We start from the raw sequence: 23,955 nt of genomic DNA, 5'->3' as shown, positions 1-23,955 counted from the left end.
TGTAAATTATGAAGAATGACACGATGCATTTCCAGACTTTGAGAAACTTTATTCCAGTCTTTCCAGAAATATAAGATTAATTGAGGTCTGATATAGATGGACCAAACAAGATGAAATATGACAACCATGAAGAGACAATATTTTATCATGTTGATGAAAAACATAAGAAATCACCACCATTATCATGTTTTGATTTTAATGTCTGCAAACTATAATCTAGACTTTAATAAAGTGTCTTGGATCTCAGCCACTCAAACTTGCAGTCATTCAGAAATTGATTATTGTTTTCTTTATTTTGATCAAAAGTTTGTGATTTCCAGCTGATGTTGATGTTTTTATAATGATTGAGGGTTTGTGTATAGATAGATAACTTTAATAATCCCTGAGAGGAAATTATGTATAAGTGTTGCATATTTAATTCCAAAGTCCTGGCTAGGTCAATGAAAAAAAATTACAGATCCATCGTAGATTCACATTTTGATGTTTGGTCATATTTGAAAGTAAGAAACAAAAAAATTAATCAAAACAAAATGCGGAAAATAAAACAAAGATATTTTTAGAAAGATGACAGCAGGAGCAGCATGTGCAACCTCACAGGTAAAATTCAGTGAACACAAAAGTCATCTTTATCTCTACCTGCTCTGTTCCACTGTCACACACACCTTCAGTGGTAATATCTTCAGGTTATACTGACTGCGAATGCATGGAAACATCTTCTCAGTGAAAGTGTGTGTGAAGGTGTGTATGTGTGTGTCAGTGTCAGGATCAGAGAACGACAGCTTTCCTCTGTTCCAGTCCAGATTCACTCTGATCCTCTGGAGCTTCTTCTCAACTACGACATCAGTTACTGGAGTTGATGGTGAGTGTGCTGAGTATTTACCATTGTAGAACTCAATATGCCAAAATCTAGACCATACGTAACCCTTCCTCTGGACAGACTCTGCAGACACACCCAGTGACCAGAAGGTACTGTCTCCAACCTCGACATCCCAGCTGTGAGTCCCTGAGTTAAAGCCCTCAGAGCCCAGGACAGAATAGAGGTTAACAAACCTCTCTGGATTATCAGGAAGCTTCTGTTTCTTTTCTCCTCTCACACTGCTCAGATCTTCAGACAGGATGAGTTTCAGCCCAGCAGTGTTTGGGTCCAGAACCACAGGAGTGTAGGAGACCATGTCCTTCATCTTGTTCCAGATGTTGAAGCTCAGGTTGCCCAGGTGTTTGGCCTGGTCTATCAGAGCTCCTGAGGGCAGCTGTGGATCCTCCAGCAGGGGGCGCTGCTGGACTCTTTCCACTGCAGCCTTGTAGTTGTGCAGGAATGAGACGTCTTCAGCTCTCAGCTCCTCCTCTGTGGCTCTGACTGTGTGTGAAAGAGCTGCTATCTCTCTGCTCAGAGCCTCCATCTTCTCCTTCATCATCTGACTCTTCTGCTCCTCTTCCTCCCTCAGTGCAGCCATCCTGGCCTCCTCTTCCTCTTCTAGAAACTGCTGCAGCTTCCTAAACTGCTTCTCAATCTGCCTCTCTGTGTGTCGGGCCTGGACCTTCATGTGTTCTGCTGTTTGATCGAACTTCACATTAACTTGTTCAAATACCTTTAACTCCCCCTTTAAGGTCGGCAAAGTTTCTTCAAGTTTCTTCTTGTGTTGTCGTGCAGCTTCATTGATGGGTCTGAATCTGTGGTTGGTGTGTTGTTCTGAGTCTCTGCAGATGAGACACACCGGCTGCTGATGGTCCAGACAGAAGAGTTTGAGTTTCTCAGAGTGCAGACTGCAGAAGTCATCTGAAGCTCTCTGGTCTCTCTCCAACAAGAAGGCTTCACACAGGTTCTTTAAGACCAGACTAACAGGTGGTTGTCTCGTTGAAGATACTGTCCTACAAACTGGACACTCCTGTGTTTGTTTCTGTCTCCAGCAGCTCTGCAGACAGTCTTTACAGAAGCTGTGGCTACAGGACAGAACAACAGGATTTTTGAAGACATCTCGACAGACCGGACAGCAGAGATGCTCCTCTGATCTGGAAGCCATTTTGTCTCTGATTGAAGCTGAAACAAAAACAGTAGACAGAAAGTACTTTCATCTTCTGTTATTTTTTTGGTACAGTGTCTTTGCCGAAATAAAAGGAAACATTAAAATGACACAATTCTTACATTTTTATACATTTTGTCAGCACCACAGAAACACTGTAGGTTACATGTGTAGCTTTGTGATTGTGACTGCTAAATGATATTTTGTCATTCATTTAAAATCTGACCTGCTGAATCTCAGGCACATGGGTGCGACCAATGAAAATCTATAGTGTCTTTTGACAGATTTTTCAGAGCATGCGTGACGACAACGTTCACACGCCTGAGCCTGCCGACTTAGGGGCCATCCACATGGAAACACTTTTGTATGTAAATGCACATGTTGTGCATCGTTCTGGTCGATCGGCCACACGGATCATGTAAACACACTTTTTTGAGGGGTGGAAAGATTAGAAAAGCTACCCTTGCCTTCTCGCGTGGACAGCGAATCCGGATACTCTGTGTATCGATGACACCATCGCCCCGCCCCTCGACCTCTAGCCTTCGACCACTTAACCCCGCGACGTCTCATAACAACAACAACAACAACGGCGGACTACATGCTTGTGTTTGTGCTGCTGAGGATATTGAGCATATTATGATACGATATACTTTATTGTCCCGTTCAGGGAAATTTGTCTTGGACTCAACAGCTGCGCCATAAATGCCTTGACAACCACAATGACAACAAACAAAACATCATCAGCCATGCCATCACCGACAAACACATAAATAATACATGCTAAAAGATCACCGAAATGATAATCAAAGCACTCTAAATATGATTGCACAAGTGTCAGCCTCAAGCAGCATTATTTAGGAATTTGATGGAGGTTGGAACAAATTAATTTTAAAACGGTTGAGTTTACAGTGAGGGACTCTGTATCGTCTGCCCGAGGGTAGGAGGTCTTATTCTAAATGAAGAATATGGGATGGGTCAGTCACTATCCTCTGGGCTTGCCTAAGAACAGTTTGTTCATAAGTAAACTGCAAGTCACTTTTTCCTATCACCTTCATGGCCGTGTGCACCAGACAATCGAGTTTAGTTTTGAGTTTTGCAGTGATGTTGCCATAACAGGATGACATCCCATATCTGACTAAGCTCTCTTGTACTGCCTGGTTAAACAAAAACATGATGCTTTTGCTTTTGTTATTAGAGGGTAGGGTAAAATATTCTGCTCCTTTGCCACTACGCTGAGCAAAAAAGGATTATGGACAACAGACTAGCCATTTCCTTCTTCTTATTATGTTCAGTTTCTCCTTCTACTGTCTGTTTGTTTACAGTGCACGAGCTTTATGCACATGCTCTGTCTCTTCTTCTCTGTTTTCGCTAAAGTTCAAGCGCCACCTTTAGGCCTGGAGTATGAACTACAGTGTGTTGTTTTGTTTACACTGGATCTGTTTGGATGCAAATATCCTTGAAAAGATGCGGAGGAAGACTGAGGAAAGAATAGATTGTATTGGTACGTGCAGACATGGCCTTAAATGCAGCAGTTCCAAACTTAACAACAGTTGTTTATTACTCCTTCCCAAAACAATGACCCCCTGCACAGACTGTTGACACGTCTACCCTCAGACGTACAGAGGTGTTAAATCCAACACCAGACTGAAGAAATCTTTTTTTCCCCCTTGCCATCAGACTCCTAAACAGCTGGCAGGAGTTTATAATCATGTCTACCTTATAAACCGCCCGGCTGTTTACATTACAGTTCAAATTGCAGATGCAGAATTTCACGGCTCACATTTGCACTGGTTTATTATTTCTATTATTATCATTTTGAATTAACTTTTCACATGCTGCCCTTTAAAATTGCTTTATTTTGTATATATTTCTTTTTAAATTGTTGGCATTCTATGGACAGCAAAGAAACAATTTCAAAATAGAAACAGGCACATTGTACGATAATTATTTTATTTGCCTCTCAACTGCATCCTAATCTATGGTGATTTAAAGTTGATCACAACAGAGAAGTCTTCCTGAATTAGCTCTACAACATCCTAAAACTGGAAGGAATCGAGGCTTTTATACGGAGATCAAAGATAAAACTAACTTCATGGGGTCGCTGTTCACACAGATTAAATTCACGGCATGTTAGCCACAATTACCAACTGTTAACAACAGTAATGAACAAATCACTTCATGTTTAAAGTCATGGCGGACTGTAGTCTGATACGTGAATAAACAAAGGATGAAACAAATTACCTGAATCTGGTTTGAGCGCTGATTCTTGAAGCAGGTCGCTGTTGATGTTGTTTACTCTGCAGGGCACCGGAACGTTTGAACAACATGGCGTCCGGCGCGGAAACGCCTCTAAACTACGGCGTCCTGCAGAGGACAAACACCTGGGCGACGTCACTCCCAAAGAGCTCCCGGGAACAGCGCCATGTCCTCTACCCAGTTTACATAGCGGCCGCATTGTGTAATTACACCGTCCCATGATGCACTGCGGTCCAAACAGACTTTTTACATAAGCTAACAGTGAAAGAAACGTCTGTAAAACCGTGGATACGCGTTTTTGAACGTCACAACGTTCGATACATGACTCGATCCAGTGTCAGAATTTAAGCAATTCGCCCGAATAACATTTGTAAAATCTAGTAGAGTAAATGTCTGGTGTTATCTCCAACCTTGTTAGCCAAGAGCTAACCCATAACCACCCGGCTGGTTCGGCTGAAGTTGCCAGTGCGTGCGCTCCGCACAACAAGGAGGTTCCGAGTATTTTCCTGGACCGTAGGTTGAGTTTTTTGGGCTTCAGAACCATGGTTTTCTAACGAAACCCCATCGAAGTGGGTCAAGGTTTGATGCCAGTATTCGTAGTGGCCAAACCGTGTAGGCATTCCACAGAGCATGCGCACTAGAGACTTCCCCGGACCGAGCCGGCTAACTTCCGGTTTAACGCCTAGCTAATTAGAGTGAACATAAAATAATGTTGACCTGCAGCTCTTCTAGACTTTCCAGATGTTATTGGAGCGTATGGATAAAACTATGACAGTGAATCGAGTCATGTCTCGGAAGTTGTCACGCTTAAAAACACGTATCCATCGTTTTACATCTCATTCTTTCACAATGTTGGTATTTTTCAACCGCAGTGCATCATGGGATGAAGTAATTACAATTTGGCCACTATGAAAACTGGCTTCAGAGTCTGGCGCTGTTCCTCCATATAAATAATAACAATAATTATAATAACAATAATAATGTTCCCAGATTGTTACATCTTTTCCCAAACATCACGTCTTGATACGTGTTCCTACATGTCAGCCTGTGTTTCTGTCCATTCTCTTCTGCTGCGTTGTCAGTACAAAGAATCACACTGTAAATTATGAAGAATGACACGATGCATTTCCAGACTTTTAGAAACTTTATTCAGCTCTTTCCAGAAATACAAGATCAACTTAAGTCTGATATAGATGGACCAAACAAGATGAAACATGACAACCAATGAAGTGACAATATTTTATTATGTTGATGAAAAACATGATATGAAATCACCACCATTATCATGTTTTGATTCTAATGTCAGCAACTATAATCTAGACTTTAAAATAAAGTGTCTTGGATCGCAGCCACTCAAACATGCAGTCATTCATAAATACATTATTGTTTTCTTCCGTTTGATCAAAAAGTTTGTGATTTCAAGCTGATGTTGATGTTTGTATAATGATTGAAGCCTTTGTGTACAGATAGATAGAAAACCTTAATAATAATAATAATAATAATAATAATAATAATAATAATAGGTCATATTTGCAATTAAGAAACAAAAAACGAAATCAAACCAAATAATAAAATAACAGCTGAAATTCAAAGAAAGATGTTTTTAAAAAGATGACAGCAGGAGCAGCATGTGCAACCTCAGGTAAAGTCATCTTTATCTCTACCTGCTCTGTTCCACTGTCACACACACCTTCAGTGGTAATATCTTCAGGTTATCCCCACTGTAAATGTGTGGAAACATCTTCTCAGTGAAAGTGTGTGTGAAGGTGTGTATGTGTGTGTCAGTGTCAGGATCAGAGAACGACAGCTTTCCTCTGTTCCAGTCCAGATTCACTCTGATCCTCTGGAGCTTCTTCTGCACTACAACATCAGAGTCTGGAGTTGATGGTGAGTGTGCTCTGTATTTACCATTGAATATCCAAATACCCCAGAATGTAGACCATACCTTACCCTTCCTCTGGTCAGACTCTGCACTCACACCCAGTAACCAGCATGTACTGTCTCCAACCTCGACATCCCAGCTGTGAGTCCCTGAGTTAAAGCCCTCAGAGCCCAGGACAGAAAAGAGTTTATCAAACCTCTCTGGATTATCAGGAAGCTTCTGTTTCCCTCCTCCTCTCACACTGCTCAGATCTTTAGACAGGATGAGTTCTGGTCCAGCAGTGTTTGGGTCCAGAACCACAGGAGTGTAGGAGACCATGTCCTTCATCTTGTTCCAGATGTTGAAGCTCAGGTTGCCCAGGTGTTTGGCCTGGTCTATCAGAGCTCCTGAGGGCAGCTGTGGATCCTCCAGCAGGGGGCGCTGCTGGACTCTTTCCACTGCAGCCTTGTAGTTGTGCAGGAATAAGACGTCTTCAGCTCTCAGCTCCTCCTCTGTGGCTCTGACTGTGTGTGAAAGAGCTGCTATCTCTCTGCTCAGAGCCTCCATCTTCTCCTTCATCATCTGACTCTTCTGCTCCTCTTCCTCCCTCAGTGCAGCCATCCTGGCCTCCTCTTCCTCTTCTAGAAACTGCTGCAGCTTCTTAAACTGATCCTTAATCTGCCTCTCTGTGTGTCGGGCCTGGACCTTCATGTGTTCTGCTGTCTGATCAAACTTCACTTTAACTTCTTCAAAAACCTTTAACTTCTTCTTTAAAGGCTTCAGAGTTTCTTCAAGTTTCTTCTTGTGTTGTTGTGCAGCTTCATTGATGGGTCTGATTGTGTGGTTGGTGTGTTGTTCTGAGTCTCTGCAGACGAGACACACCGGCTGCTGATGGTCCAGACAGAAGAGTTTGAGTTTCTCAGAGTGCAGACTGCAGAAGTCATCTGAAGCTCTCTGATCTCTCTCTAACAAGAAGGCTTCACACAGGTTCTTCAAAGCCAGATTAACAGGTGGTTGTTCCCTTGAAGATCTTCTCTTACAAACTGGACACTCCTGTGTTTGTTTCTGTCTCCACCAGCTCTGCAGACAGTCTTTACAGAAGCTGTGGCTACAGGACAGAACAACAGGCTCTCTGAAGACGTCCTGACAGACCGGACAGCAGAGATCCTCCTCTGATCTGGAAGCCATTTAGTCTCTGAGTGAAGCTGAAAACACAGCAGACAGAAAGTCCAGTCAGTCACGTCTCTGCTCACTCCTCTAATAACAGCACTGAACTTTACTTTCACTTTGAGTTGTGTTTCAGTCAAACTCACCTTCAGTGTGTGAGTGTCTGCAGGGTGAAGAAGTGCTGCTGAGTGTAGTTTTTCTCTCTTATAGCTGAACTCACTCAGAAGACGCTCTTTTTGTTGGACTTTGTTCTGATGGTGAAGTTGATCGTCTCTGTGTGTCTCTGTAATGACGATCGAGAACAGACCATTTACTGGTTTCAGGGGTGGAGTCAGACGTCTTCTGTTAAAGCAGATCTGTGTAGCTCTGGAGAGCTCTTATAGCCACAATATTATTGAAGTATACAAACTCAGAAATATACATTTTCTGCAGAAGTGAATAAACAAGCTGTTCTCTCCGTGTCGTCCTCTGTGTGAAAGTTACTCTGCTCCTCTAATGATCCTCCTGAGGTAGTATCAGAGCCACAGCAGAGGCGAGCCAGCGTCTGTGTGAACAGATAAGCCGGAGTCGCGGTGCAGGAGGCGTGTTGATCTGATGGTCACAGCCTGATAACTAAACAGGTCCTTCACTCAGCAAATAAAAAAGAAATTACCCACAAAGCAATGTGACAGGACCAAACAGTAATCTGGTAATTGAAACTGTCGTTGGCAACTTAAGAGGAAAAACATACAGCATTTATAAATGGAGAAGCTCTTCTAACACTGTCTGTCCTCCCGTCTGTCACACTGTCTGTCCTCCTGTCTGTCACACTGTCTGTCCTCCTGTCTGTCACACTGTCTGTCCTACCAACTCTTCTGCAATTTCTGCCTGAAAAACAGCGTCTGTTTCCGGCTGAAAACGTTAACTTACCAAGTCTTTGTCTCCATCCACTATTGTGTTCTCATGGTGGCGGTCAGCCCTCCGGACCGAGACTTCAGTGAACTTTCCCCCAGAAAACAGCCTCCCTCCCTGCGAGTGACAGAGCCAGACAGGGTCCAGTTTACTGATGGCGATTATTTAATTATGTAATTTAGAGCAAAAAACGTAACTTTGTCACTTTCCAGGATGTTTGGTGAGTCAGGATCTCAATCACAACACATTCAGCATCCATATGATTATAAACTGTCAGCAGGTTTGTGTTTAGATTGACAGGAGGACCTCGGGAGAAACACGTTGAAAAAACACTCAGACGTCATCATCATGACGTGTACCGCAATGCCTCTTTTGGATCCACAGCGCCGGCTTGCTATGAAAATTACACAGCAGTTCGGCTTTACGCCAGGGCTGTTTGGTTCTGAGTGAACACACAAATGCTGAAAATTTCAATCTGAATATCGAACATACGTATACACACAACACAATCCACTGATGAACAATGTTACTTAAACAGTAGTTTCTACAAAAGGTTGGGAAATGTGCAAACCTGAATTCACAAACCAAAAACTTTACGTAAAGTGAACAATTTTAGAAACTGACCCATGTAAACTGTATTACCTTCGTGTTATGAACAAATATAGAAGTATAAATCTCTAGAAACATTTTTGGTCGGAAAAATATAAATGCAAGTGCTCTCAGAAGCATATGAACAAGTACGAGGAGTGAACGCTATCCTTCTTTAACAAGTCAAAAAACATCTTGTATATTCAGAAAAGGGGGCAAGAATATCAAGAGAACGTAAGATTCAGATTGTATGCAGCTTATTATGTAATCTACATTTTCCACAATCAAACACCTCCTCATGTAATTACCTCATGTCAAGTCCTCCACAGAGATCTTTTTACCCTGAAGCCTGCTCTCTTGTTCTGCCTCCTCGCCTCCTCCACCAGCGGCCACAGCTTCAATCTCGCCTCCCTGACTTGCTGAGTCAAGTCCTCCGATATCTTCACATTGTTCTTCTTAAGGACCTCAGAATTTGTTGCATCCGCCCAGACTTGATCTCGGTGAGCTCGGTACGAAAAGCGGACTACGATGCGGCGCGGTGGATGCTGTCCCTCCCTCCTCCTCCGAGGTCCCAGTCTGTGGGCGAAGTCCACCGTCTTCTGAAGAGAGTCGGCGAGACCAGGTGAGACACGGGAGAAGATCTTACCCTCAGCCTCAGGAATCCCGGATACCTTCAAGTTCCAGCGTCTGAAGTAACGTACTGCATCCATGTCATTCACTTTTTCCACCAATTTCGTATTTTCAGCAGACAAAGATTTAATCTGGAGCTCCAGGGGATCCACTACCTTCTTCTCCGCAGCTCGCACTGAAGTAAAGAGCGTTTGAATACTCTTAAAATTGTTCCCTATGGACTTCTCTATGAATTCCAGCTTCTCCCTGAAACCGTGCTGCGACTCAGTGAGCTTGTTAATTGCCGCCAGCAGGACAGCGTTGGAGGGCTCCGACCTCGGCTCACGGCGCGAAGTTGTTTTCTGTGTGCTCGAAGAAGTTTCAGCCTCCACAGGTGGTTCGGTGTAGGAATGGCACCGTTTAAGACTCTCTGCTGACTCTTCCATTGTCGTTTCCTCATCCTCCAGAGTAGACGACATGTCAGCAGAACCAGTTATTTAGCAGTTGGAGCCTTTTAAACAGACAACGGTTGGGACGCCGAGCTAGCAAGCAAACAACGTCAACGGTTAACAACTGCGTTAGCTCGTTGTAGGCAGAGCCCGACAGAGAAAGTCCACGAAAAAACAAAACAAAAGTGGGTCAAAGTTTTACCAACAGGCCTCAAAACTTTTTTTTACAACGTTAGAAAAACTATTTACATGTTTCTTGGTCTTAGGCAGGCGAATTCAAGCCTTGAACGATAAAAATCTTCGGCAGCGCATAGAAGAAGTGTCTTACAGTGGCGCCATGTTGGCCCCGCCCCCTAAAGCCTTCTTTCTCGATGTTAGCGGATGGGAAAAAGTCTTTTTGTGCCGCAGTGCATCATGGGATGCTGTAATTACAGTTTGGCCCATAAGAAAACTGGCTTCACAGTCTGGCGCTGTTCCTCGTACACATAATAATATTAGTAATAAAAAAAACTTATAATAATAATAATGTTCCCAGATTGTTACATCTTTTCCCAAACATCACGTCTTGATACGTGTTCCTACATGTCAGCCTGTGTTTCTGTCCATTCTCTTCTGCTGCGTTGTCAGTATAAAGAATCACACTGTAAATTATGAAGAATGACACGATGCATTTCCAGACTTTTACAAACTTTATTCCACTCTTTCCAGAAATACAAGATCAACTTAAGTCTGATATAGATGGACCAAACAAGATGAAACATGACAACCAATGAAGTGACAATATTTTATTATGTTGATGAAAAACATGATATGAAATCACCACCATTATCATGTTTTGATTCTAATGTCAGCAACTATAATCTAGACTTTAAAATAAAGTGTCTTGGATCGCAGCCACTCAAACATGCAGTCATTCATAAACACATGATTGTTTTCTTCCGTTTGATCAAAAAGTTTGTGATTTCAAGCTGATGTTGATGTTTGTATAATGATTGAAGCCTTTGTGTACAGATAGATAGAAAACCTTAATAATAATAATAATAATAATAATAATAATAATAATTGGTCATATTTGCAATTAAGAAACAAAAAACGAAATCAAACCATATAATAAAATAACAGCTGAAATTCAAAGAAAGATGTTTTTAAAAAGATGACAGCAGGAGCAGCATGTGCAACCTCAGGTAAAGTCATCTTTATCTCTACCTGCTCTGTTCCACTGTCACACACACCTTCAGTGGTAATATCTTCAGGTTATCCCCACTGTAAATGTGTGGAAACATCTTCTCAGTGAAAGTGTGTGTGAAGGTGTGTATGTGTGTGTCAGTGTCAGGATCAGAGAACGACAGCTTTCCTCTGTTCCAGTCCAGATTCACTCTGATCCTCTGGAGCTTCTTCTGCACTACAAGAACAGAGTCTGGAGTTGATGGTGAGTGTGCTGAGTATTTACCATTGAATAACCAAATACCCCAGAATCCAGACCATACCTTACCCTTCCTCTGGTCAGACTCTGCACTCACACCCAGTAACCAGCATGTACTGTCTCCAACCTCGACATCCCAGCTGTGAGTCCCTGAGTTAAAGCCCTCAGAGCCCAGGACAGAAAAGAGTTTATCAAACCTCTCTGGATTATCAGGAAGCTTCTGTTTCCCTCCTCCTCTCACACTGCTCAGATCTTTAGACAGGATGAGTTCTGGTCCAGCGAGGTTTGGGTCCAGAACCACAGGAGTGTAGGAGACCATGTCCTTCATCTTGTTCCAGATGTTGAAGCTCAGGTTGCCCAGGTGTTTGGCCTGGTCTATCAGAGCTCCTGAGGGCAGCTGTGGATCCTCCAGCAGGGGGCGCTGCTGGACTCTTTCCACTGCAGCCTTGTAGTTGTGCAGGAATGAGACGTCTTCAGCTCTCAGCTCCTCCTCTGTGGCTCTGACTGTGTGTGAAAGAGCTGCTATCTCTCTGCTCAGAGCCTCCATCTTCTCCTTCATCATCTGACTCTTCTGCTCCTCTTCCTCCCTCAGTGCAGCCATCCTGGCCTCCTCTTCCTCTTCTAGAAACTGCTGCAGCTTCTTAAACTGATCCTTAATCTGCCTCTCTGTGTGTCGGGCCTGGACCTTCATGTGTTCTGCTGTCTGATCAAACTTCACTTTAACTTCTTCAAAAACCTTTAACTTCTTCTTTAAAGGCTTCAGAGTTTCTTCAAGTTTCTTCTTGTGTTGTCGTGCAGCTTCATTGATGGGTCTGATTGTGTGGTTGGTGTGTTGTTCTGAGTCTCTGCAGACGAGACACACCGGCTGCTGATGGTCCAGACAGAAGAGTTTGAGTTTCTCAGAGTGCAGACTGCAGAAGTCATCTGAAGCTCTCTGGACTCTCTCTAACAAGAAGGCTTCACACAGGTTCTTCAAAGCCAGATTAACAGGTGGTTCTTCCCTTGAAGATCTTCTCTTACAAACTGGACACTCCTGTGTTTGTTTCTGTCTCCACCAGCTCTGCAGACAGTCTTTACAGAAGCTGTGGCTACAGGACAAAACAACAGGCTCTCTGAAGACGTCCTGACAGACCGGACAGCAGAGATCCTCCTCTGATCTGGAAGCCATTTAGTCTCTGAGTGAAGCTGAAAACACAGCAGACAGAAAGTCCAGTCAGTCACGTCTCTGCTCACTCCTCTAATAACAGCACTGAACTTTACTTTCACTTTGAGTTGTGTTTCAGTCAAACTCACCTTCAGTGTGTGAGTGTCTGCAGGGTGAAGAAGTGCTGCTGAGTGTAGTTTTTCTCTCTTATAGCTGAACTCACTCAGAAGACGCTCTTCTTGTTGGACTTTGTTCTGATGGTGAAGTTGATCGTCTCTGTCTGTGTGTCTCTGTAATGACGATCAAGAACAGACCATTTACTGGTTTCAGGGGTGGAGTCAGACGTCTTCTGTTAAAGCAGATCTGTGTAGCTCTGGAGAGCTCTTATAGCCACAATATTATTGAAGTATACAAACTCAGAAATATACATTTTCTGCAGAAGTGAATAAACAAGCTGTTCTCTCCGTGTCGTCCTCTGTGTGAAAGTTACTCTGCTCCTCTAATGATCCTCCTGAGGTAGTATCAGAGCCACAGCAGAGGCGAGCCAGCGTCTGTGTGAACAGATAAGTCAGAGTCGCGGTGCAGGAGGCGTGTTGATCTGATGGTCACAGCCTGATAACTAAACAGGTCCTTCACTCAGCAAATAAAAAAGAAATTACCCACAAAGCAATGTGACAGGACCAAACTGTAATCTGGTAACTGAAACTGTCTTTGGCAATTTATGAGGAAAAACATACAGCATTTATACGTGGAGAAGCGCCTCTAACACTGTCTGTCCTCCCGTCTGTCACACTGTCTGTCCTCCTGTCTGTCACACTGTCTGTCCTCCTGTCTGTCACACTGTCTGTCCTACCGACTCTTCTGCAAATTTCTGCCTGAAAAACAGCATCTGTTTCCAGCTGAAAACGTTAACTTACCAAGTCTTTGTCTCCATCCACTATTGTGTTCTCATGGTGACGGTCAGCCCTCCGGACCGAGACTTCAGTGAACTTTCCCCCAGAAAACAGCCTCCCTCCCTGCGAGTGACAGAGTCAGACAGGGTCCAGTTTACTGATTGCGATTATTTAATTATGTAATTTAGAGCAAAAAATTTAACTTTGTCACTTTCCAGGATGTTTGGTGAGTCAGGATCTCAATCACAGCACATTATAACAGCATCCATATGATTATAAACTGTCAGCAGGTTCGTGTTTAGATTGACAGGAGGACCCCGGGAGAAACACGTTAAAAAAAAAACACTCAAGACGCCATCATCATGACGTGTACCGCCACGCCTCTTTTGGATCCACAGCGCCGGCTTGCTGTGCAAACTAAACAGCGGTTCGGCTTTATGCCAGGGCTGTTTGGTTCTGTGTGAACACACAAATGCGGAAAATTGGTGAACGTCTGCTGCCAACCCTGCTCGAAAAACCAGCATAGACCAGCACCAAAACACAACATATGCTGGTCTTGCTGGTCACCAGGAATATTTAATATATCATTCAGCTCTCTTACATTATCAGCATAAGTCTTGCTTTGATCTTTTGATTGTTGCTTTCCAAATCGTATTGAAAACTTTTGACATTCAAATTTGAGCAGCTCCCACTTTAACGTAGCAGTAAATCCAGACATTGATTGGAATTTGTTGATGATTTGCTTAATACCCAACTGATAATCTGATTGTTTTAGAAAGGAATGCTGCGACAAGGAGAATTTGAGTTTGAGACAGAGATATCTATTCCAGCTTGGTCAGTTAAGGGAGCAGCAGTGATATTACATGTTTGGATCAAAGAGGCCAAATTGTCAGAAATAAGCCACAAGTCTAACAGAGATTTTTGGGTGAGATCTGCTTTAAACCAGGTAAAGAGGATTGTTTCATGTGGGTGTAAAACTCTCAGAGCGTCTAATAACGCAAAATACTGCAAAAATCATATATAAGAGGGTTAAAATTATCCTGATTGCCTCTTGCAGGTTATCTGTCTGTACATAAGTTTGAAGCCTCATTAAAGTCACCGCCAACGACAAAAGATGAAGGAAATTTGTTTCTGTCTTGCAGAATTTTGTCAGACAAAAAATTAAGGAGTGTGAAATTAGAGTTCCTTGTATTAAATCCATAAACATTTACCAAAATAAATATATTATCCCCAGATTTAATTACTACCAAAACACATCTACCCACATCAGAAGCTTCTGTATACAGAATCTTACCACTAAATTTAGGATTGAATAAAATTAATACATCTCCTGAGAATTTAGTACTGTGAGGAAAATATAGCTTTTCCTCCCCACTGGTTAAGAATGTTTCATCTTTTGAAGAAGAATGAGTCTCCTCTAAAAAATAAACATCCTTATTTTGATAACTACAAAATAAAAATAAAGCTTTTCTTTTCGTTATATCTCATACATTAAGAGAAAAACATGAAAACTGAATATTGAACATACGTATACACACACACACACACACAATACTCTGATGAACAATGTTACTTAAACAGTAAAAGGATGAGAAATGTGCAAACCTGAATTCACAAACCAAAAACTTTACGTAAAGTGAACAATTTTAGAAACTGACCCATGTAAACTGTATTACCTTCGTGTTATCAACAAATATAGAAGTATAAATCTCTAGAAACATTTTTGGTCGGAAAAATATAAATGCAAGTGCTCTCAGAAACATATGAACAAGTACGAGGAGTGAACGCTATCCTTCTTTAACAAGTCAAGAAACATCTTGTATATTCAGAAAAGGGGGCAAGAATATCAAGAGAACGTAAGATTCAGATTGTATGCAGCTTATTATGTAATCTACATTTTCCACAATCAAACACCTCCTCATGTAATTACCTCATGTCAAGTCCTCCACAGAGATCTTTTTACCCTGAAGCCTGCTCTCTTGTTCTGCCTCCTCGCCTCCTCCACCAGCGGCCACAGCTTCAATCTCGCCTCCCTGACTTGCTGAGTCAAGTCCTCCGATATCTTCACATTCTTCTGCTTAAGGACCTCAGAATTTGTTGCATCCGCCCAGACTTGATCTCGGTGAGCTCGGTACGAAAAGCGGACTATGGTGCGGCGCGGTGGATGCTGTCCCTCCCTCCTCCTCCGTGGTCCCAGTCTGTGGGCGAAGTCCACCGTCTTCTGAAGAGAGTCGGCGAGACCAGGTGAGACACGGGAGAAGATCTCAGTCACCATCATTTTCGTATTCTCGCCCTCAGCCTCAGGAATCCCGGATACCTTCAAGTTCCAGCGTCTGGAGTAACGTTCTGCATCCATGTCATTCACTTTTTCCAACAATTTCTTATTTTCAGCACGCACAGATTTAATCTGGAGCTCCAGGGGATCCACTACCTTCTTCTCCGCAGCTCGCACTGAAGAAAAGAGCGTTTGAATACTCTTAAAATTGTTCTCTCTGGACTTCTCTATGAATTCCAGCTTCTCCCTGAAACCGTGCTGCGACTCAGTTAGCTTGTTAATGGCCGCCAGCAGGACAGCGTTGGAGGGCTCCGACCTCGGCTCACGGCGCAAAGTTGTTTTCTGTGTGCTCGGAGAAGTTTCAGCCTCCACAGGTGGTTTGGCGTAGGAATGACACCGTTTAAGACTCTCTGCTGACTCTTCCATTGTCGTTTCCTCATCCTCCAGAGTAGACGACATGTCAGCAGAACCAGTTATTTAGCAGTTGGAGCCTTTTAAACAGACAACGGTTGGGACGCCGAGCTAGCAAGCAAACAACGTCAACGGTTAACAACTGCGTTAGCTCGTTGTAGGCAGAGCCCGACAGAGAAAGTCCACGAAAAAACAAAACAAAAGTGGGTCAAAGTTTCACCAACAGGCCTCAAAACTATTTTTTACAACGTTAGAAAAACTATTTACATGTTTCTTGGTCTTACGCAGGCGAATTCAAGCCTTGAACGATAAAAATCTTCGGCAGCGCATAGAAGAAGCGTCTTACAGTGGCGCCATGTTGGCCCCGCCCCCTCAAGCCTTCTTTGAAAAGTCTTTTTGTGCCGCAGTGTATCATGGGATGCTGTAATTGCAGTTTGGCTCATAAGAAAACTGGCTTCATAGTCTGGTTCTGTTCCTCCATATAAATAATAACGTTGCTAATAAACTAATAACAATAATAATAATAATGACACCAAACAAGGCAAGGTACATAGTTTTTAAGGTAAAATATAATGGTATAATCAAAAGTAGTCAAAAACGGCCAATTATATCCCTGACGTCACATCTTCAAACACAACCTCATTTGGCCATCCGTGAAAAAGCTACTTAACCTCCCACTCTTCTATAGGAATACATATTTCCTACGGGCAATGCACTAGTTATAATAATGTTCCCAGATTGTTACATCTTTTCCCAAACATCACGTCTTGATACGTGTTCCTACATGTCAGCCTGTGTTTCTGTCCATTCTCTTCTGCTGCGTTGTCAGTATAAAGAATCACACTGTAAATTATGAAGAATGACACGATGCATTTCCAGACTTTTAGAAACTTTATTTCACTCTTTCCAGAAATACAAGATCATCTTAAGTCAGATACAGATGGAACTATTAAGATGAAACCTGACAACCATGAAGAGACAATATTTTATTATGTTGATGAAAAACATGATATGAAATCACCACCATTATCATGTTTTGATTTTAATGTCTGCAAACTATAATCTAGACTTTAAAATAAAGTGTCTTGGCCACTAAAACATGTTTTATTCCTTTTGATCAAACGTTTGTGATTTCAGGCTGATGTTGATGTTTTTATAATGATTGAGGGTTTTGTGTACAGATAGATAACTTTAATAATCCCTGAGAGGAAATGATGTATAATTGTTGCATATTTAATTCCAAAGTCCTGGTTATGTTAATGAAATAAAATTACACATCCATGTTTGGTCACATTTGAAATTTAGAAACAAAGAACAAAATCAAAACAAATAATTAAATAATAGCTGAAATAAAAATAAAGATGTTTTTCGAAAGATTACAGCAGGAGGAGCATGTGCAACCTCACAGGTAAATTCAGCGGCTTTTCTCATTAAGAAATAAACAAAAAAGTTATCTCTACCTGCTCTGTTCCACTGTCACACACACCTTCAGTGGTAATATCTTCAGGTTATACAGACTGTGAATGCACGGAAACATCTTCTCAGTGAAAGTGTGTGTGAAGGTGTGTATGTGTGTGTCAGTGTCAGGATCAGAGAACGACAGCTTTCCTCTGTTCCAGTCCAGATTCACTCTGATCCTCTGGAGCTTCTTTTGAACTACAACATCAGTGAGTGGAGTTGATGGTGAGCATGCTGTGTATTTACCTTTGTCTAACTGAATACGCCAGAATCTAAACCACATGTTACCCTTCCTCCGGTCACACTCTGCATACACACCAAGTGCCCAGTATGTACTGTCTCCAACCTCGACATCCCAGCTGTGAGTCCCTGAGTTAAAGCCCTCAGAGCCCAGGACAGAGAAGAAGTAATCAAACCTCTCTGGATTATCAGGAAGCTGCTGATTCCCTCCTCCTGTCACACTGCTCAGATCTTCAGACAGGATCAGGATTGGATGAGCAGTGTTTGGGTCCAGAACCACAGGAGTGTAGGAGACCATGTCCTTCATCTTGTTCCAGATGTTGAAGCTCAGGTTGCCCAGGTGTTTGGCCTGGTCTATCAGAGCTCCTGAGGGCAGCTGTGGATCCTCCAGCAGGGGGCGCTGCTGGACTCTTTCCACTGCAGCCTTGTAGTTGTGCAGGAATGAGACGTCTTCAGCTCTCAGCTCCTCCTCTGTGGCTCTGACTGTGTGTGAAAGAGCTGCTATCTCTCTGCTCAGAGCCTCCATCTTCTCCTTCATCATCTGACTCTTCTGCTCCTCTTCCTCCCTCAGTGCAGCCATCCTGGCCTCCTCTTCCTCTGCTAGAAACTGGTGCAGCTTCTTAAACTGATCCTTAATCTGCCTCTCTGTGTGTCGGGCCTGGACCTTCATGTGTTCTGCTGTCTGATCAAACTTCACTTTAACTTCTTCAAAAACCTTTAACTTCTTCTTTAAAGGCTCCAGAGTTTCTTCAAGTTTCTTCTTGTGTTGTTGTGCAGCTTCATTGATGGGTCTGAATCTGTGGTTGGTGTGTTGTTCTGAGTCTCTGCAGACGAGACACACCGGCTGCTGATGGTCCAGACAGAAGAGTTTGAGTTTCTCAGAGTGCAGACTGCAGAAGTCCTCTGAAGCTCTCTGGTCTCTCTCCAACAAGAAGGCTTCACACAGGTTCTTTAAGACCAGACTAACAGGTGGTTGTCTTGTTGAAGATACTGTCCCACAAACTGGACACTCCTGTGTTTGTTTCTGTCTCCACCAGCTCTGCAGACAGTCTTTACAGAAGCTGTGGCTACAGGACAGAACAACAGGCTCTCTGAAGACGTCCTGACAGACCGGACAGCAGAGATCCTCCTCTGATCTGGAAGCCATTTAGTCTCTGAGTGAAGCTGAAAACACAGCAGACAGAAAGTCCAGTCAGTCACGTCTCTGCTCACTCCTCTAATAACAGCACTGAACTTTACTTTCACTTTGAGTTGTGTTTCAGTCAAACTCACCTTCAGTGTGTGAGTGTCTGCAGGGTGAAGAAGTGCTGCTGAGTGTAGTTTTTCTCTCTTATAGCTGAACTCACTCAGAAGACGCTCTTCTTGTTGGACTTTGTTCTGATGGTGAAGTTGATCGTCTCTGTCTGTGTGTCTCTGTATTGAGGAAGAGGAACAGACTGTTTCCTGGTTTGTTCACAGGTGAGTGTGTTGAGGGGCGGAGCTCTGTCAGACGTCTTCTGTTAAAGGAGACCTGTGTAGTTTTAGAGAGGAATTTAAAATCCAAATTTCCTTATTTACAATATTAATGAGGTATACAAACTCTGAAATATGTATTTTCTCCATAAGTGAATAAAAAAGCTGTTCTCAGAGGAAGAAAAGGTCCCAGAACACTGTGTGAAGCTAGAAAGGTGGCAGGGTCCGCCACATATAAAGTAAAACAGTATGAAACTGTGCACGTGATCCAACACGCTCAATCTGCCAAAAGGCCACAGACGAGGCCCAACTACTGCCAACAACTGGGCCACAGACGCTCCAGACGTTGGTGTGTGAGTGTGTCAGAGCTGTATGGAGAGCCGCTGTGATCCACTGTGGCAGGATTTAAGAAATACTGAGGTCACGCCTCTCCACCTCCACCCGACCCATCCACTGCTACATCTGCATTTTAAACATTTTCACAGGAACAATAATTACTTAGGAAATGATGTCAGAGCCAAGACATGGATGGGAATTGAACTTACATTAAACAGAAAATAAATCATGAGGCTGGTGTTGAAATAACTCTTTTCAGTTCAGTTTCTCGCTGCATTGAAACCTTCATTGTCAAACACATTGATCAGAGGAGCAGAACTGCAGCAGCTGGACATTCTGGAGTCAGGACCGCTGTTTACCTGAAGTACTGTCCACTGAACACCTTGTTTTCACTGTTTTATACTTAAAACCGTTTAAATACAGCAGCAGGTGTTAAAGCATTGAGATGAAACACGACAGCCAAGAAAATACAAATCCTGATACAGACATGATTCATACACTGATAGCAGAAGCTGCCATGTAAGGTGCCAACCTGCTTATCAGGAGCGATTTGTTTTTGTATCCACCTTATTCCTGACTTCGTGAGTTTACCCATGGTTCATAGTGGTATTCGGTTATGCTCTTCCGGTTGCACTGGCTGACCTCGGTGTTTACGCTAACGTAGCTGTCATGCTCGCTCTAAAAACCGGCTTTTAACACAAAGAAAGCGACAGAATGGATAAAAATCGGAGGTGGATACACAGAACAGATGTTGTAATAAGTTGTGAGGACAGTTCTCACAGTGCCTCACCCGTCAGTTCTCACGGAGTGGGCAGATGACATGAAGCATTAGCCCGACGTTAGCGATGTGGCTAACGTCGGGCTAATGCTTATCTTATATTTTCTGAAGGTGTTGACGGCGGAAAATTACGCAGTTACAAAAGCACAGAAGCATACAACTACCTGCTCAGTAACAAAATAGGGAAAGTACTGTTGAAGAAACACAGCGAGTTATTTCTGAAGGCAGCAGCAGCGCCCAGCCAGAGTGTCAATCAAGCTAAACATTCAGCGTGGATAATGCTGAAGGAAAGTGAAGTCGTGGAGACAGGCGGCTGCTTGGACATTGTCGGGTTAGGAAAGTCATACAGTCATGCAGCAGCTATATTGTGGAAGATATTCATAAACCCAAATATTTATTTTAGTGTCAAAGCCACGAGCCGCGCAAGTCTCCGTTTCTCCTTCCTCAGCATGGCGTGTAGGGCGCAGGGCACGGACAAGTTTGTCTAAGTGGTTGATGTACTACACCAGACATTTCTGAAAAAAACGTAAAGTTTCATGAATTTTGTGGCAACCAACAACGGCACATGTTGTACCTGAGCTAATTTTAAAAACAATTTAGCACGTATGACCTAACGCTAGTTGTTTAGGGCTAGCTTAGCGGCAGCGGCCATCATGCAGTTGCAAAGCAACCCGACACAGAAAACCGCCGGCGGAAGTAGTTATCTGTCATGGCAGCCCCCATAGGCTCCCGAGGAAACAGGTGGATACATTTGGGATAGCCTCCCATCGACCGAGCCGGTTAACTTCCGGTTTAGCGCCTGAATAACTTCCGGCTTAGCGCCCGGATAACTTCCGGTTTAGCGTCGGGCTAACTGGAATGAAGATAGAATAATTTTATCGTGCGGCTCTTCTAGATCTTCCAAATGTTATTGGACAGAATTACTTAAATGCTGATAGTGATACGAGTCACGTCTCGGATGTTGTGACGCGCACAAACACGTATTTACCGTTTTACAGCTCCTTCTTTCACAATGTAGGCTTACGGGAAAAAGTAGTTTTTGGCCGCAGTGCATCATGGGATCATGTAATTACAGTTTGGCCCATAAGAAAACTGGCCTCAGAGTCTGGTGCTGTTCCTCGTACACATAATAATATTAGTAATAAAAAAATTATAATAATAATAATAATAATGTTCCCAGATTGTTACATCTTTTCCCAAACATCACGTCTTGATACGTGTTCCTACATGTCAGCCCGTGTTTCTGTCCATTCTCTTCTGCTGCGTTGTCAGTACAAAGAATCACACTGTAAATTATGAAGAATGACACGATGCATTTCCAGACTTTTACAAACTTTATTCAGCTCTTTCCAGAAATAAAAGACTAAATTTGGCCTGATATGGACCAAATACAATGAAACATGACAACCATGAAGAGACAATATTTTATTATGTTGATGAAAAACATGATATGAAATCACCACCATTATCATGTTTTGATTTTAATATCTGCAAACTATAATCTAGACTTTAAAATAAAGTGTCTTGGATCTCAGCCACTCAAACATGCAGTCTTTCATAAATTGATTATTGTTTTCTTCCTTTATGGAATAAAAAATATAACAATTCCTGAGCAGGCTTGTTGGCCAACAGTTAAATGAGAGAAAGTCACTGAAAGTACTTTGCTGAAATGGGAACTGTGCATGTAATTTGTAACCAAAGAGAGTTAAAAAACAACTATCTATTGAAAAGGTGATGATTTCCAGCTGATGTTTATGTTTTTATAATAATTGAGTATGTACAGATAAACAACTTTAATAATCCCTGCAAGGAAATTATGTATAATTGTTGCATATTTAAATCCAATGTCCTGGTTATGTTACGAAATTAAATAACATATCCATCGTAGATTTACATTTTGATATTTGGTCATATTTGAAAGTAAGAAACAAAAAATGAAATCAAACAAATCATGAAATAATAGCTGAAATAAAAACAAAGATATTGTTAGAAAGATGACAGCAGGAGCAGCATGTGCAACCTCACAGGTAAAATTCAGTGAACACAAAAGTCATCTTTATCTCTACCTGCTCTGTTCCACTGTCACACACACCTTCAGTGGTAATATCTTCAGGTTAGACAGACCGTGAATGTATGGAAACATCTTCTCAGTGAAAGTGTGTGTGAAGGTGTGTATGTGTGTGTCAGTGTCAGGATCAGAGAACGACAGCTTTCCTCTGTTCCAGTCCAGATTCACTCTGATCCTCTGGAGCTTCTTCTGCACTACGACATCAGTGGATGGAGTTGATGGTGAGTGTGCTGAGTATTTACCTTTGTCTAACTGAATATACCAGAATCCAGTCCATATGTAATCCTTCCTCTGGACAGACCTTGCACACACACCCAGTGACCAGCATGTACTGTCTCCAACCTCGACATCCCAGCTGTGAGTCCCTGAGTTAAAGCCCTCAGAGCCCAGGACAGAATAGAGGTCATCAAACCTCTCTGGATTATCAGGAAGCTTCTGTTTCTCTCCTCGTCTCACACTGCTCAGATCTTCAGACAGGATCAGGATTGGATGAGCAGTGTTTGGGTCCAGAACCACAGGAGTGTAGGAGACCATGTCCTTCATCTTGTTCCAGATGTTGAAGCTCAGGTTGCCCAGGTGTTTGGCCTGGTCTATCAGAGCTCCTGAGGGCAGCTGTGGATCCTCCAGCAGGGGGCGCTGCTGGACTCTTTCCACTGCAGCCTTGTAGTTGTGCAGGAATGAGACGTCTTCAGCTCTCAGCTCCTCCTCTGTGGCTCTGACTGTGTGTGAAAGAGCTGCTATCTCTCTGCTCAGAGCCTCCATCTTCTCCTTCATCATCTGACTCTTCTGCTCCTCTTCCTCCCTCAGTGCAGCCATCCTGGCCTCCTCTTCCTCTTCTAGAAACTGCTGCAGCTTCTTAAACTGATCCTTAATCTGCCTCTCTGTGTGTCGGGCCTGGACCTTCATGTGTTCTGCTGTCTGATCAAACTTCAACTTCAAACTTAACTTCTTCTTTAAAGGCTCCAGAGTTTCTTCAAGTTTCTTCTTGTGTTGTTGTGCAGCTTCATTGATGGGTCTGAATCTGTGGTTGGTGTGTTGTTCTGAGTCTCTGCAGACGAGACACACCGGCTGCTGATGGTCCAGACAGAAGAGTTTGAGTTTCTCAGAGTGCAGACTGCAGAAGTCATCTGAAGCTCTCTGGACTCTGAAGGCTTCACACAGGTTCTTTATGACCAGACTAACAGGTGGATGTTCCCTTGAAGATCTTCTCTTACAAACTGGACACTCCTGTGTTTGTTTCTGTCTCCACCAGCTCTGCAGACAGTCTTTACAGAAGCTGTGGCTACAGGACAGAACAACAGGCTCTCTGAAGACGTCCTGACAGACCGGACAGCAGAGATCCTCCTCTGATCTGGAAGCCATTTAGTCTCTGAGTGAAGCTGAAAACACAGCAGACAGAAAGTCCAGTCAGTCACGTCTCTGCTCACTCCTCTAATAACAGCACTGAACTTTACTTTCACTTTGAGTTGTGTTTCAGTCAAACTCACCTTCAGTGTGTGAGTGTCTGCAGGGTGAAGAAGTGCTGCTGAGTGTAGTTTTTCTCTCTTATAGCTGAACTCACTCAGAAGACGCTCTTCTTGTTGGACTTTGTTCTGATGGTGAAGTTGATCGTCTCTGTCTGTGTCTCTCTGTAAT

At 42.9% G+C, this 23,955-nt stretch overlaps 4 protein-coding genes and 1 pseudogene across 7 annotated transcripts; all 5 read right to left on the bottom strand.

The window, feature by feature from the left end:
• LOC115582773 (uncharacterized) overlaps nt 1-10,026 on the bottom strand; it is a 484,111-nt pseudogene extending 474,085 nt beyond the window's left edge.
• Nucleotides 29-20,292, bottom strand: LOC115584003 (nuclear factor 7, brain-like). Of its 2 annotated transcripts, none has more exons than XM_030421322.1 (4): nt 20,265-20,292; nt 18,959-19,196; nt 17,449-18,850; nt 29-636 (listed from the first exon to the last, which is right to left on the bottom strand). In XM_030421322.1, the coding sequence occupies exons 3-4, from the start codon at nt 18,831-18,833 to the stop codon at nt 633-635; spliced, it is 1,389 nt and encodes a 462-aa protein (XP_030277182.1). In that variant the 5' UTR covers nt 18,834-18,850; nt 18,959-19,196; nt 20,265-20,292; the 3' UTR covers nt 29-632. The 2 variants fall into 2 exon arrangements, with proteins under 2 accessions (XP_030277182.1, XP_030277180.1); XM_030421320.1 differs by lacking the exon at nt 20,265-20,292 and adding an exon at nt 19,834-19,976.
• Nucleotides 5,403-8,009, bottom strand: LOC115584005 (nuclear factor 7, brain-like). Its single transcript, XM_030421325.1, has 2 exons — nt 7,452-8,009; nt 5,403-7,343 (listed from the first exon to the last, which is right to left on the bottom strand). Exon 2 carries the CDS (start codon nt 7,324-7,326, stop codon nt 5,938-5,940), a length of 1,389 nt encoding a protein of 462 aa, XP_030277185.1. The 5' UTR covers nt 7,327-7,343; nt 7,452-8,009; the 3' UTR covers nt 5,403-5,937.
• Nucleotides 10,513-23,947, bottom strand: LOC115584009 (zinc-binding protein A33-like). 2 transcript variants are annotated; one of them, XM_030421332.1, is made up of 3 exons: nt 23,808-23,947; nt 22,307-23,699; nt 10,513-11,036 (listed from the first exon to the last, which is right to left on the bottom strand). In XM_030421332.1, exon 2 carries the CDS (start codon nt 23,680-23,682, stop codon nt 22,315-22,317), a length of 1,368 nt encoding a protein of 455 aa, XP_030277192.1. In that variant the 5' UTR covers nt 23,683-23,699; nt 23,808-23,947; the 3' UTR covers nt 10,513-11,036; nt 22,307-22,314. The 2 variants fall into 2 exon arrangements, 1 of the variants encoding a protein (XP_030277192.1); XR_003984468.1 differs by lacking the exon at nt 10,513-11,036 and adding an exon at nt 16,857-17,352 and having other exon boundaries at nt 22,254-23,699.
• LOC115584004 (nuclear factor 7, ovary-like) lies at nt 10,613-15,247 on the bottom strand. Of its 2 annotated transcripts, XM_030421323.1 has the most exons (4): nt 15,233-15,247; nt 13,327-13,425; nt 12,559-12,699; nt 10,613-12,450 (listed from the first exon to the last, which is right to left on the bottom strand). In XM_030421323.1, exon 4 carries the CDS (start codon nt 12,431-12,433, stop codon nt 11,045-11,047), a length of 1,389 nt encoding a protein of 462 aa, XP_030277183.1. In that variant the 5' UTR covers nt 12,434-12,450; nt 12,559-12,699; nt 13,327-13,425; nt 15,233-15,247; the 3' UTR covers nt 10,613-11,044. The 2 variants fall into 2 exon arrangements, with proteins under 2 accessions (XP_030277183.1, XP_030277184.1); XM_030421324.1 differs by lacking the exons at nt 13,327-13,425; nt 15,233-15,247 and adding an exon at nt 12,838-12,891.
• Nucleotides 23,948-23,955: the final 8 nt, after the last annotated feature.

Source organism: Sparus aurata, chromosome 6 (assembly GCF_900880675.1).
Source record: "Sparus aurata chromosome 6, fSpaAur1.1, whole genome shotgun sequence".
NCBI lineage: Eukaryota > Metazoa > Chordata > Actinopteri > Spariformes > Sparidae > Sparus > Sparus aurata.
This window is presented reverse-complemented; position numbering and strand designations above follow the sequence as displayed.

Excerpts from the sequence above, each read along its gene's own strand:
- LOC115584004 (XM_030421323.1), bottom strand. The coding sequence starts at position 12,433 with ATGGCTTCCAGATCAGAGGAGGATCTCTGCTGTCCGGTCTGTCAGGAC.
- LOC115584009 (XM_030421332.1), bottom strand. The coding sequence starts at position 23,682 with ATGGCTTCCAGATCAGAGGAGGATCTCTGCTGTCCGGTCTGTCAGGAC.
- LOC115584005 (XM_030421325.1), bottom strand. The coding sequence starts at position 7,326 with ATGGCTTCCAGATCAGAGGAGGATCTCTGCTGTCCGGTCTGTCAGGAC.
- LOC115584003 (XM_030421322.1), bottom strand. The coding sequence starts at position 18,833 with ATGGCTTCCAGATCAGAGGAGGATCTCTGCTGTCCGGTCTGTCAGGAC.